The 15,047-nt window shown below is 41.4% G+C and overlaps 1 protein-coding gene and 1 long non-coding RNA gene across 10 annotated transcripts in view; both read right to left on the bottom strand.

The window, feature by feature from the left end:
* POC1B (POC1 centriolar protein B) overlaps positions 1-15,047 on the bottom strand; it is a 168,736-nt gene that overhangs the window by 59,869 nt on the left and 93,820 nt on the right. For 6 of the 9 annotated variants that reach the window (XM_084631161.1, XM_084631162.1, XM_084631159.1 and 3 more), the window contains 2 exons: positions 5,115-5,339; positions 606-3,886 (listed from right to left, as the gene is read on the bottom strand). In XM_084631161.1, coding sequence (XP_084487287.1) covers positions 3,782-3,886; positions 5,115-5,339 — 330 coding nt within the window. In that variant the 3' untranslated portion in view covers positions 606-3,781. Of the gene's footprint in view, positions 1-605; positions 3,887-5,114; positions 5,340-15,047 lie in introns of those variants that run through there. The other 3 variants (XR_014712062.1, XM_084631163.1, XM_084631160.1) reach the window with 3 other exon arrangements.
* On the bottom strand, positions 7,184-9,950 carry LOC311522189. The gene is made up of 2 exons (XR_014712068.1): positions 9,019-9,950; positions 7,184-8,371 (listed from the first exon to the last, which is right to left on the bottom strand). It is a non-coding gene; the product is annotated as an uncharacterized lncRNA (long non-coding RNA).

Raw genomic sequence — 15,047 nt, 5'->3', positions numbered from 1 at the left:
TACTATTAACCAAGGCCAAGGTTGTTGGTGCCTGGACCGTGGTAGATGGCTCAGGTCATAGCTGCAATTCCAGCAGCAGACATTTCAATCTAGCTGCCCTGTCTTTTTTGGAATGAGTCTTAAAGCCCTTACAAACATCATATTTGTTGCTCACATGAGCTCCCCCAAGGCAACTGGAATGAGGGTCACCATCAAGCATTGCCTTACCACAATACTGGCAGTGCTTGAAAGACGAAGAGTGTGGCATATCTCCGGTACTGGAGCTGGTATTGAGACTGGGTGATGGACCCACACAAACAATTTTTTTTTTACACTGACCAAATAATTACTTTAAAACTATACAACAGGTACTATTTATAGATTTCACTAATGTCTTACAGAAGCAAAGAAAGGGCGCTCCAACAATTGTCTTGGGCAGTGGGAAGGAACTAGGGGGATCGGGGGCAGCTCAGCCCTTTATGTTTGCATGTGAGGTGCAAGACACCAGAAGGTGCTCGTATCACCCCAATGGGTATGGCTCAGGGAAAGACTCTTCAAGAACTGCACCGGAGCGCTCACACACCTACAGTGGAATGGACATCTGCAATCACTCAAAGAACAACAAATTGATTCTGCTGATAAGGTTGATTTTTTATTTTTAATAAAGGATAGCTCATTAGGAGAAAATAGCAATTGCCTGAGATTTAAAGGGTTGCATTTCTAAGGGCTTATCTACATGGTGGGGTAATGCATCCTATGGGGGTGTGTGATTTTTATTTCAAACAGCACTTTGTTAAAGTGTACTAGGGAACCTTTAATGTACACCAGCAGGGTCTATATGGACCAATTAATGTGAAACACATTTGTGTGCTTCAGAAATCACACCCTGTAGTGTGCATTGCTGCTCTGTGTAGACAAGCCTTTAGTCCTCTCACTCAAATGAGGAAAACTCAGTGTTAAGTAAGAATGTGAAAATATTAAAATATGATAAGCAAAGTACATTGACCTAAAAGCTAGCATTTATGCAGCCACACGTTGTATAGTGGTATAAATAATTGCATAATCCAAGGACAGATTTATCTTAAAGCTATAGATAGAACTGCAACAATGACTTTCATCATGGAAGACATCTTACAAGTACATATTTGCACAGAAATATATATATGCACCCAGATGACCAAATTGAAAGGCTAGTTCCCTATGAAATACCTCTTCCCCCAACTACAAGTACAGTTCACACATATTTACATTTTGGTCTTGATCTGATTACCTTTTTTCCCTATAGATCAATAGACCAAATTCACAGATTATTATGCGTCACAGATTCCGGTGATGCATGGTCAGAAATGGGTGATCATACCAGACTTTTAAATAATAATGTTTGAGATATGTCGTTTGCCACCTTGGCCCCTGTTCTGCAATCGAATCTGCATGGGTGTGCCCTTGTGCTCAAGCAGAGCTCTAGTGATTTCAGTGCGGCTCAACACAGGAAAGGGGTTCAGCAATACCAGTGGTCTCCAACCTTTTTACGCCCAAGATAATTTTTTGAATTTAAGGGCAACTCAGGATCCACCCCGGCCCTTCTCCGAAGCCCCGCCCTGCTCACTCCATCCACCCCCCCTCTGTTGCTCGCTCTCCCCACCTCATTCACTATCACCGGGCTGAGGCAGGGGGTTGGGGTTCGGGACAGGCTCTGGGCTGGAGCCGAGGGGTTTGCAGTGTGGGAGAGGGCTTTGGGCTGAGCCTGGGGCAGGGGGTTAAGGTGCAGGAGGGGGTGAGGGGTGCAAGCTCTGAGAGGGAGTTTGGGTGCAGCAGGGGCTCCGGGCTGGGGAAGAATGTTGGAGTGCAAGAGGGGGTATGGGGTGCTGGCTCTGGGAGGAGGGTCAGGGCTGGGGTTTGGGGTACAGGAGGGGGTATGGAGTGGTGGCTCCAGGATGTGGCTCAGGGCTGGGGGTTTAGGTGCGGGCTCCCGCTGGGGGGAACTTACCTCAGGTGGTGCCCGGTTGGTGGCACAGTGGGGCTAAGGCAGGCTCCCTGCCTGCCCTGGACCCACTCAGGCACATCAGCACCTCCTCCCCATCACAAGCTGGGCCACCCCACCACCCTACCAGCCAGTAGCGCACCATGTGGCCATGCTGCTCCCGGAAGGGGCCAATGCACTTCTGCAGACCCTGTGGGTCACGTGGCTCAGTGTGCTGCCCCTCTCTGAAGGCACCGCCCCTGCAGCTCCCATTGGCCACAGCTCCCCATTCCCGGCGATGGGAGCTGCGGGGATGGTGCTTGCAGGCTGGAGCCGTGCGCAGAGACCCCTGCCCCTCCCCCACATGGGGGCATGCTGGCTGCTTCTGGGAGTGGCGTGGGGCCACAGCAGGCAGGAAGCCTGCCTTAGAGGCAGGCAGCCCCGATGCACCACCATACCGACTGGGAAAGTCTCCAGGATTGACCAGTCGATCACGATCGACGGGTTGGTGACCACTGAGCTATACAGATTCAGTTGCACAACTGAGGTCTTAATTTGCATTATTTATATGATCTCCACTTTGTCTTACGCAAAATACAAATTCACAATGTAAGCACGAAGCTGCAGAAAGGAAAGACTGCTCAATATTGATTGTAAATTTTAGAGGAGAGATGCTCTGCAACTGCCATTTAATGACACCAGGAAGATGTAAAGAAAAAGTAAAAGTTTCATATCATAGAGAAGCTAGAATTTATCCCTCTCTAATGATTGGCAATTCATGTTTACAATAAAAGTCTCCTTTCTGCCTTCTTCTCTTTATTAAAAATAATCAAACCAGCAATATTTACACATGCATCCAAGCTTTAAAATGCAAACTAGGATTGTAGAAATCCTCACTCTCTTAGGTTCTAATCCTGCACTGGCTTACAGAGGTGCTTAATTTATGTTTCTTTAACTGCTTTTCATTGGACTACTTGTAGTGCATAAAGTTTTGCACTGCAGAAGTATTTGGAGGATCAGGGCCTTAAAGGTTTACAGTATAGGGCTAGTTTTACTTTGATGTTTGGTATTTTTCAAAAATATTAAACTTAGTTTTGCTTCAATGCTAATCTTAAATAGGAAAATTACATTTTAATGGCATATATAATGAATGGAAATACAAAATATGGCCTTACTTACAACTGGATTTGTACAGCTTCAAGTGCTGGATAAAAGCTTAAAATACTTTATTTTCATATTTGTCATCAAAAATCTGTTTACCCTTAAAAAACGGAATTCCCTGAAATCCCCCTGCAATTTCTTAGCAGTTGGGCAGGTCTTGTCATTTCTCTATGTGTACAATTTCTACCTGCTGTTCTTAAGGCAACTTTTTTTGAAGTAAGTCTCACTTAGGTTGAAAAAGCTGCATTACCTCCTTTCACAATAAACGCTTTCCATCTAAAATTGCATAGTTTGTTGTTCAGTGCTTTTATAGAAGTATTGAAGTATAGGCTGCCAACTGGTAGAATGTAATGAGGATAAAAGGTTGAGAGGTAAACAAAATAAAGAGTGAAATCCTCACTCTATGGATGTCAAAGAGTCACCCAAAATGTGTTTTAAAATTGTATTAATCTTCTGCTAAACTACATTTTATTAAATATGTTAACGAAATGTTAGCTTGCCACTGATCTTTAAAATGTACTGCATGTGCTTTTTCACTTTTTTCTCCTGAAAGCAACAGGTTAAAATAACAGACAAAAGTTGCTTTTTGCTCATTGTGAGACTAAATAAGACATCATTTATTAGTTCCCTGAGAATGTATGAAACATATTCATCAGTACAGATCAACTACCTTTGTACTTTTTATTCTCCTTGCCTGGCTTGAAGTAACATTTTGTGTTGATTTTCTAAGCATTCTTTCAGTTTATCTTCGGTCAAAGTCAGTCGCTGCTCCAGGATTGAAATAGTCTGCAAGAAGAGGACAGTAATGTATTTTTAAAATATTTCTGCAATATCATAAATGTACACAATGCTTTACACACAAAAACAATGGCTTGTACTGAACAACAAAATACTATGAATGCAATACTGGCTTCAGATAGTCTACCGTTTAAACCCAAAATTAATACTATGGCTTTTTAACTAAGAAGATTGTCAAAAGGCATAAACCTGCCCCAACAAAACTTACTGGAAGGTATTGTATCCCAGGATAATTATTCATTTACACAAGCTTAAATATAAATAAAATATTATCCATTAACGGAACATATTGTTTGGGTCTCCAGCTACAAAAATGAGCACTGCAGAAACAAAGTTTTTTTTTTTTAAGTACTAAATAAAAGGCATCCTCCAAGAATTCACTTTATTTCTAGAAAGGTAACTTTCTAGACAGCTCTGCTTTAATCTACATTATTCCACAATTAACTTATAGCCCTTTTGATTCTTCTGATAAATTAAGCATTTTCTCTCTGCATTTCTTTCACTACATTTATCTGATTACCCCATTTCAATTAGGTACACTTTTAATAAATTACCAAGTAAAGTGCAATTCCTTAAATATAAATTGGCTGGAGCTGAGTTACTGAGAGGAAATGTTGAGAATTTTCAACTGAATTAGAAGCCATTGATTAATGCTGGTATTTGCTCTGTCTCACAATGATTTTTAGAATTATGCCAGTGCCTGGACTCCACCTTGATACCTACAACCTGGAGCCCTCAAGCTGAAAATCTCTATAGTCCTGGAACTACCAAAAGATGGGGATGCTCTTCTCTCAACTGTTCTGCCCTTCTTATCTTGTTCATCCTCTGCCAGAGCATGATTGTTCAAGCTGGAATCTAACACTCTCTAGTCAACAGCAGGCTTCTGGTAAATCAACATTAGCAGTTACTACTGAAAAATCCCAACTTCGCCAGCCAAAGAGTTAAAAATATAACAATAGCCTTTCAAAGTTTTAAAATGCCATTGGCAGTTGCATAACAGGAAAAAGCTTTTTAAATAACCTTCTACATTGACGTTAATGAATTTAATTCACATGGCCAATATTTCATGAGATTGAAAGAATTCAGCAGGGCTCTAGCCATCTGTAAAGTCAGCCCACACATTTTGGGTTATGAGTGTGGCTCCAGGTTTTTTACCCAGTAATGAGGGAATTACCATATTAATTAAGGAAGTGTTACTAGTCCATTGCATACTCACTAAAGTCAAAACATCCAGCTGCTCCACAATGTGCTCTAAAGCATTACCCAGAGCTGGCGAGATGTCTATGCGCTTGTCCACGGTACACACAGCTGGTTCAACCTTGTCTTCCAGCCTCCTTCTTGAGCTTGTTGGTGAGAACAAAGCAGGACGATACCGCAGATCTTCACTGCTCATATCATCTTTGAATGTGGAAACTCCATTTGAAGAGCCAGTTGTCCTTGACTTCATTTAGTTGGAATCATAGAGAAAGGAAGGTATAAAGATCTGTTTTTTTATGCTTCAAAAATATATTGGCACATACATAAGCACATACGAAAGAGTCAGTCTTGCTTTCTGTATAAGGTCCAATTTTATATCACATCCATTCATTCTCACCAATGAGAGAATTTTGGCTGTGGCAGATATATGAGGGAACAAAAGTTCATAGTATATGGAGAAAATTCAGCAATCCTCACAGATGATGTCAACACCAACTACTACATGTTGGGTAAGTATGACTGAGGGATTAGAGGCTTTACTACTGGAGATTAAAGTCAATGTAACTCTTTTTTTTAATAAAAGAGAAAGGTATCCTATACAATGAAAAACACCCATAGATAGCTTTTAGCTACTCATTCAGCTACATCTTCCTGGGAAACTGCCTTCCTCAAAGAACAAGAGGAGGAAAAGGTTGAAAGGGTACACACAACCTGAATTTGAGGGAGAGAGAGGAGATTAAACTATCAAACAATGCTGATATATGAGCATTGCCTCAAGATCACAGTGACAGTATCAGTTCCTTTCATGCTGCTTTATTTCAGTTTTTTTTTGCACCCTCAGGAGTCCTAATGGCACTCTCTTGCGAGAAGAGGCTGCAAAGTCAGCAGTCACCAGATGGTCACTCACATCAACTCTACCTGGCTCTATCAAGATGCCAAGGGTCACATTCTTTTAATGTCTCATATATCTTTCCCCAAAATAAACTAATGATAGTAGCCACATTTTGTTCTTACACAAATTAGCCTTGTAATATCCATTAGATTACAAAAGAAAACAGAATACACAAGAAGTTAAAAGTGTAACTGCTTCTCTAACGGTTCTTTAAGTCTTGTGAAATGACCCTATAAGCCGAAAATAGGGTAGGAGAAAATTCTGAAATTTTACCTCTCATCCTCCAAAATACTAATAATTTAATTTAAAACTGGATAGATTTTCAAATTAGAGAATTGTAAAATACATCTTAATTTGTAAAATTTGTAATAATTTGATAAAAAATCCTGCTCATGACCAATATAAATTCCTAGAACTTTTATCATTGAATTGATTTAGTGTCCAATTTTCAAAGCTGGGGCGCTAGGTCTTGATTTCGGCAAATCAACCAGTAGTTAGCTAAAAATTGGATCTAAATCCCATTGAAATGAACAGGCATCTTTACACTGACTTCCATAGGAATTGGACCAGATCAGTAAAAAAGAGATTTAGGTGTTTAAATAGAGATTTAGATGCCCAAATGTTAAGCACCAGAGTCTAAAATTTGGCATTTGGAATGTAGTTTATTTTAAAGTTGTTTGCCAGTCAAGACCTTGCCTGCAAAGCTTGAACCTGCAGCAAGTTCTCACAAGTGAATGTTATAAACTTAGGAGACAGAGTTTATAAAGGATACAGTGTACAGAACTTTCAGTATAGTTTTGCTAGCTGTTACTATCAGATAATCCATAACATTTATACCAGTGGTTCTCAACTCTGGTCCACCCTTCGTTCAGGGAAAGTCCCTGGCATGCCGGACCGGTTTGTTTACCTGCCGCATCCGCAGGTTTGGCCAATTGTGGCTCTCACTGGCCGTGGCTCGCCGCTCCAGGCCAATGGGGGTTGCGGGAAGGGTGGCCAGCACATCCCTCAGCCCGCGCCACTTCCTGCAGCCCCCATTGGCCTGGAGTAGCGAACCACAGCCAGTGGGAGCAATGATCGGCCAAACCTGCAGACACGGCAGGTAAACAAGCCGGCCTGGCGCGTCAGGGGCTTTCCCTGAACAAGTGGTGGACCGGAGTTGAGAACCACTAATTTATACGCATCAACACTATATATAGTCAAGAATATAGTATTCTAGTTGTACATTGGAGATTTTTTTTTTTTTTTTAAAGTTTAGTATCTGTATTTCTCCCACTTGCTTTTTTCCTTTATAACCCCCTCTTGGACCAGGGCAGATTATAAAGATCACTTAGCAGCCATGGATATGGCAGACTTACTGCCATTCTGAGAATGTTACAAGTCTGCAGCCATCTCTGGTGATCTGATCGCTGTGATGTATGCCTTCGTGACATTACACTTGAACTACTCCAATTTAGCTTTATTTTGGGAAGGGGCTGAACTTCTGCATGCAACTAAAGCAGAAAGAAATGGCTCAATAGTTGTCCAAGGTGGGAAGGGGGAAATTTGGGTTCCCACTTCTTTGCATCGGTTGTCTGTTTGGGCATGGATTCAATTTTAGGTTTCAATTCTAAAATGTTCAAAGCCCCTAACTGACTTGGTCCTGAATATCTCGCTGCCTTCTGGCTCGTATGTAATTTTATGCATAGGTGCCTACTCCATGAGTGTTCCAGGGCTGGAGCACCCAGGGAAAAAAAATGGTGGGTGCTGAGCATCCACCAGCAGCCATCTTTCCCTCTCCCCGCAAAAGCACCTCCCACCTGCAGGTGGCCCCGCCGATTAGGACCTCCCTCTCCCTCCCAGCACCTACTGCCTGCCGCGGATGAGCTGTTCTGGCACGTGCAGGTGGCGCTGGCAGGAGGGGGAGGAGTAAGGGCAGGGCACGCTCAGGGGAGGGGCGGAATAGGGTGGGAAGAGGCAGGGCGGGGGTGAAGCAGTGGGAAGAAGCAGGGTGGGGTGGGGCTTGAGAGAGGGGATGGAGTAGGGGCAGGAAGAGGCAGGGGTCCGGGGGAAGGAGTAGAGTGGGGGCAGGACCTGGGGCAGAGCCAGGGGGTTGAGCCTCCCCGCCTCCACCGGCATCTTAGAAAGTCGGTGCTGTTCACTTTATGTATTTTTAGACATGTAAGAAGAAAATGGGGCTGCTGTAGCTTGAGAATTGTTGTGGCAGAAGGGGTATTGTTCATATCTTGCCTCTGTAGCTTTGGGTATGTGGAATGCCCTTCCCCCAGATCATAAAAGGACCTCAAACTCACTAAGATGTTTTTAGCTTTTTACGATCCTTAGGAAATAGGATTAATAAGGCTCTTCTGCATGTGTGCCAGCTGACCAACTGGAAAAGTTCTCCAAAACTGGTTAATGGAGAAAAATAAGAAACATAAATTGTGGTGCTATGTACCAAAAATCATTCTCATCTTACAACCTATTAATAAAACAGAAGAAAGAGGATTCTCATGTTTAATTATAACAGGAAACGGCAAGAACGTTATTTTTTTCTGATAATATTTTTGAAAAGCAAATTCATTTTTCTGCTGCATGAGTAATACATCTTTTTATGAGATAAAAGCAAAAGGATTATAAATGTGGTTAAGCAATATAGAACACAGTCCCGGTCTTTTCTTAATGCTTACTGCTTTATAAATCAAGCTTTTTGATAAGCTATTAAAATGATTGCCAAGTAGTTCAAAACAACACACACACGTGCGTGCACACACACACACACACACACACTTTTTGGGAGTGGGGGAAGAAAAATTCTAAGAGTATTAGACACTGGCAAGTTAAGTCTACCCTAAACCAGTGGTTCTCAAACATACTTGATCGTGCCCCCCTTCTTTGTGTCTGTAGTAGTTTATACCCCCTCTCCCCACTATACAAGTACATATACCAATTAAAAAAAACAGGCAACTCTTACTAAATATTAAAAACAGTAAGGCATTGATTCAAAAGAGACATTTAAGTATAGAGTAATATATATTTTAAGTGAGATACTGCTTACTTGCAACACAATGTTGTTACCACTGTGAGGGGTGCACCTGTTTTTTGGAGCACAGCAATTCCATACTGGGCTGTATGCTTGAGACAGCTATCCAGAGATCCCCTTCTACCTTCAATTAAATCTCCACACTGCGTCATAGGAAACGGATTCATGTACAGATGGCAATGACTTTGTATGATGCAAGCTTAACAGAAATCCATCAAAACGCACAGCGGCATCTAGAGTCAAATGCACAGCGCAACCTGAGGACCTGATGTATCTGGAGGAATCAGCGTTGCTAGTTATTCATTGCTATGGGTAAAATGTGTGTAGTACGTTTTCCCCTACCCTTAGAGCTTCTCATGCACCCTGCAGAATACTTTCCACTCTGACTGCCCCAGTGTGAGAATCTCTGCCCTAAACAATGACCTACTTGGAAGCTGAGGTTTCCTGTTAGTCTCGGTGCTGATACAACAGATGTATTGTTGAATTTCTGCAGACTGTAAGTAAATCAAACAGAAATTTCAGAAACTCCCACAACTTTTGTTACTAAACCCAATACAAATGTATCCTTAAAACTCCAAGGAGAAAATCTGTCAACTTGAATAAGCAGCATGAGGAAATAAATAAAAAAGATTTTTTTTTGTTGATTTAACAACAGAACAATGCTCTAACATTCTAGGACATTAGCAGTTGAACGGGCAGTGGAGAGTGTTTTGCAGCTCAGTACATCAGCGCCTCTGGTCAATTCAACATGTACTGCTTCCTTAGGCAGAAAGTCTTATACTATCTTAGTGTCTTGAGTAGGACCCCTGGGACACTGATATTGTCTGCAAAGACTTCAGGAGATGACATGGCAGGGAAGGGCTAAATAAATAAGTGGGAGACAAAGACTTAATAGTTGTCAAACTTGAAAGGATGAAATACTGAAAGGAAAATAAGCAATGCACAAAAATAAGACAAACCAGTTTTCTTAAATATATGTATGTATGTATGATAAATTGTGCCCAAAGAATCTGCAACTTAGTTATAAACAAGGAAAGAGCACTGGAAAAAGTTTACAAACTTCAATCAGATAACTTACGAGTATGACTAGGTACCTAATGATTAATGGCATTAAAGACATCTAGATATGTTTCTGACAAAATATGACCCACATCAGATGGTATAAGAGCAGCAATCTTCTTCACTTCAGTGACTGTAGAAATGAGAAATCTTACCTAATTTTCTGTTTGCAGCTTCTCTCCAAATTCATTACTCATGGGCCAATGATTCCCACTTGTGGAATTTGGAGGCAGTCCCATGTTGCTGGAGGCTCCAGGACTAGGCTCAGGCCACCAGAAGAGTTCTTCCATAGCCAAACTCCAGTAACCAATTATTAGAATTAAAACAACTTGATCTAATATATTAAATTAACCTTAAGGCAACATATGTCTGTCTCCTTTTAGAGAAAAATTTCAGTGTACATTCTGGTCATTTACCAGACTGCCAGAGTGGGTTGAATCCAGGGAGAAGTGCTAGCAGAAAGCAAATTATCATGTAAGACATTTCTCATTCCATTGCATAGCTTCTCTACTCCTTCATTATTCATGGAAAGTAGCGAGCAAATGCCAGAAGGGGACAGGATAAACAGAGTTTAATTATTCCAGAAGAATAATAGGAAGGAATGGGAGCTCCTCCCAGAGAAAGCAAGATCTTTACAAATTAAGAAGTTACGTGTAAACCAACATGGTAGCACCTTCCTAGCAAAGGATGCTTTCTGCAGAGGAATGGAAACTTACTTTGCGAAACTTCCTGAGATGAGGGTTCATATACTTTTCCACCCAGTACCTCTGATGGACTTCTTTGAATAGTTTCCCAAAAACCTAACATGCCAACTGTATCCTTTATGTGAACTGTCTTGAAAGGTAACAAATTCTTCTCTAATTAGGACATTATTTCCTATGCCACAGAGAAGTTATGATCTCTGCTTACTCCCTAGTTTTCAAAGGGATATAAAAACTCATGCCTCAGTCATAAGCCAACCTCTAATGGGAAGTAGAGGGAGACTTCCTCTGCCAGTATCATAATTGCCCACTATGTGGTTTCTTGCACCTTTTACTGTTGGATCTGGTATTGGTTACTGTCACAGAAAGGATACTGAACTGGATGGGCCATGAGTGTGACCCCGTATGGCCACGTTTGCAGGTTTTGCTGTTTATTTTTTTAAAAAAGACATCCTGATAGAGGTATCTAATGAACTAAAATGATGTGTACTAAAAGGATTGAAAATTGTCTTGAAAGCATGTTTGTTTTCACAGTGAGTATGTAAGGGTCTAGAGTGGAAGCTGGGTTGGCTTTTAGCATATTGTTTGTACCTCTCTACCCACAAAGGGCATGTCTAACTGCATTTAAAAACCCATAGCTGGCCTGTGCCAGCTGACTCAGGCTCACAGGGCTCAGGCTAAGGGGCTGTTCAAATGTGGTATAGACATCTGGGCTCAGGCTGGAGCCTGAGCTCTGGGACCCTGTGAGGTGGGAGGGTCCCAGTGAGCATGAATGTCTACACCACAGTTAAATAGCCTTTTAGCCCAAGCCCCTTAGCCCAAATCAGCTGGCATGGGCCAGCTGAGGATGTCTAATTGCAGTAGAGACATACCCAAAGAGGCTTTTGGATGTTATCTGAGAATATCTAATTTTGCATTGCATTGAGTGCATTGTTCTATGTCCTCAGAAGGATTTTTAGTAGTTGCATTTTGAGAAACCCACTCAGGAGATAAAGCTGATGCATAGTACCAGCAATCCTAGCCATTGGAACTAATTGACTACTGATGACATTTCAGGAAAAGACTGATGCAATGAAGTTTTAGATTTTAGCAAATCTTTACCATGATGGTAAGATTACAGCCAGAACCATGTCTAATTTGACCTTAGGGTGAACAATTCTCTGCACTGGGATCAGAAGCTTCTCTTGATTTTGAAGAAGTGGTGGTTATGAATCTTTTCCAGCAGCAATTCCTTTATGAAGAGGTCTGCTTCTTTGGACAGGGTACTGATTTGCACGTTGTCTGTGCCTGCGTATAGGTGCGTAATGTGCGATCTATGCTCTGCTGTGACTACAACCAGCCTCTTAAAATTCTGGGTGAAGAGGGTGGATCAAAAGGAAGAGTCTTGAATAGGAATTGTGAGATCTTGTACACAAATGCTCTTTTTGTCTCTGCGGTGCAAAGAGACCGTTTGTTCGTTTGGAGAAAAATTTATCGTGATTTCCTTGGAAGCTTTTATTCCAGATTTTTCCATCTGCCAGAGTAATCTTGGATACTCTTGGTGTTAGTAGCAACCAATGGATTGCTATGCTAGCTTTGACAGTGAGAGTTGAAGGCTCTCTGCAATCTCAGCTACTAATTTCTCTAATATTTCACCCCAATAACTCCACACCAGCAAATCCACATTCACAGGATATCTCTTTAGAATGAGTAATGGCTATTACTGTGTATAAAATGGCTTCCTTGTAGCCACCAAATTAGAATCCATTGCTCATTACAAATCACATCAAAGGTTTAACCAAGAGAAAACCTGAGATGTCCGAGAAAACTCCAAGCAAGGCTTATACCTCTAGACAATAAGCCACTTGTTTGTCACAATGGAGGCTTTCCTTACTAAATAGATGAAAAAGCTTTCACCTGAAAATCTATAGCCAAGGCTTTGAAATTGCTGTGCAGTGTGTCATCACTCATTTAGGATATGGGGTCCTTTATAAGGAAGTCACTTTCTGAAGGTATGACTGTGTTTTTCAATGATAAAGCTATTGCTGCACCAATTTTAGGCTCCCCAGATGTACACAATTTCTTTGTTTTTATATAAACATTTTAGTTAAACATTTAGTTTAATCAGATGTTCACATTTGGATCTTATGATACCCTCAAAGGCATTAATAAATTATTACTTTTGTGTGTGTGTGTGGGGTGGGGTGATGCATATGTGGTAATACCTTGCCTGGCTGTTTACAGTGGGAAGGCAGTACTCTATTCATCTTGGCATGGGAACCACACAACAGAGAGATACCGGTAAACATATCTCAACTGGGAAGTAACTTGCTAGATGGCCTTGGGAGCCTGAAAGGTGGTCTGCCTGCTCCCATCGGCTGGCTAACACCCAAGAAAGTACTGTAGGAGTAACTTAGTACCATTTAGGGCTTTTCTCAGTAAATCAGAATCATTCTGAATATGGGAAGAGATTTCTCACTTACCCCTCTGTAATCCCAGGATGGTGCAATTTTGTTGGGAGTGGGATCCTCATGTGCCTCTGTTCTAGTCACCGATTGCCTGAAGTGCCAGTTTTGAGGAACAATGAGGTGGCAGAGTTTTCAGACCCTACAAAATTACTCAAGATAGTTAAGTCCAAAGCTGACTGTGAAGAGTTACAAAGGGATCTCACTAAGTGGGTGACAAAATGGCAGATTAGAGAGAAAAGATGGGTGAGGTAATCTCTCTTTTTGGACCACTTCTGTTGAGGAGAGAGAGAAGCTTTCAAGCCACACAGAAGCTCTTGCGTTACAGCTGAACGCAGAGTGAAACAGATTGTTTAGCATAAGTAGTTAGCACATATTGTAAGGGACTATTCAAAGTAGATTTCAGAGTAGTAGCCATGTTAGTCTGTATCTGCAAAAAGAAAAGGAGTATTTGTGGCACCTTAGAGACTAACAAATTTATTTGAGCATAAGCTTTTGTGAGCTACAACTCACTTCATCGGATGCATGCAGTGGAAAATACAGTGGGGAGATTTTATATACACAGAGAACATGAAACAATGGGTGTTCTCTGTGTATGTAAAATCTCCCCACTGTATTTTCCACTCACGAAAGCTTATGCTCAAATAAATTTATTAGCCTCTAAGGTGCCACAAGTACTCCTTTTCTTTATTCAAGTAGAGTGGCCTGTTAACACCTCTGCAGTCATAGGACAAAAAAAGGGATTAGCAGGTTACAGATTGTTGTAATAAACCATAAATCCAGTGTCTCTGTTCAGTCCATGATTTTTAGAGTCTAGCAAAGTTATAAATTTAAGTTCCAAGGCTGATCTTTTGAAGGTGTCGTGCAGCCTTCCTTTGAGGATGAGGACTAACAGGTCAGATATAGAGTGATCCCTCCGTGAAGTGTTCACCCACCGGTGATCCAGCATTTGTCTTATTTTCCTATGTGAGTTCATTTGAGAGCATAGTGATTGTCCGGTTTCACTCACATAGTTGTTACTGAGGTATTTAGTGCACTGGATGAAGAATACCACTTGTGATAGGCATGTGTAGTATCCATGGATCTTGAAAGGTGTGTTGGGGGGAGTGTTGATCACTGTAGCAGTGAAGATATGTCTGCAGATTTTGCATCTGTTGCTCTGGCAGGGTCTGGTGCTGCTCTGAGTTGGTGTCCTGGTCTATGGAGACCTTGCTTCTGATGAGCTTGGAAAGGCTGAAGAGTTGATTGAAGGCCAGAAGTGGGAGATCAGGAAGGTTTCTGTCAGGAGGGGGTCCTCATGGAGTATGGGTTGTAGTTATTTGATGATCCTTCATATGGCTTCCAGTATGGGGTGGTAGGTAACAACTAGGGGTGTGTGCTCAGAGGCGGTTTTATTTCAGTATTGCTTAGTTTTTGTTTCTTTTGCTAGTTGCACTTCAAATTCTTTTTGGCCTGTCTAATTATAGTTTTACATTAAACTTTCCTGAGTTCATGCTCCTTTCTATTTTCCTTAGTAGGATTGGACTTCCAATTTTTCAAGGATGTCTTTTTGTCTTTAACCGCCTCTTTTACTTTGTTGTTTAGTCATGGTGGTATATTTTTGCTCCTCCTCCTTTTTAAAAAAAATAATTTGGGGTATACATTTAGTTTGAACCTGTATTATGGTGTTATTTAAAAGTTTCCATGAGCAGAAGATTGAAGCCTTGTCCTGGAGTCTCCAGCAACAACAGTGGACCGCCACTGAATTCCACAGGTGGCAGGCATTAGCCCATGAGTAATGAACTCAGAAAGAAGCTGTGCAACAGAATCCAAATCAATATTCAAATGGCTAAGGTTCAGT

Source organism: Lepidochelys olivacea, assembly GCF_965140295.1.
Source record: "Lepidochelys olivacea isolate rLepOli2 genome assembly, chromosome: 1".
NCBI classification, from domain to species: domain Eukaryota; kingdom Metazoa; phylum Chordata; order Testudines; family Cheloniidae; genus Lepidochelys; species Lepidochelys olivacea.
This window is presented reverse-complemented; position numbering and strand designations above follow the sequence as displayed.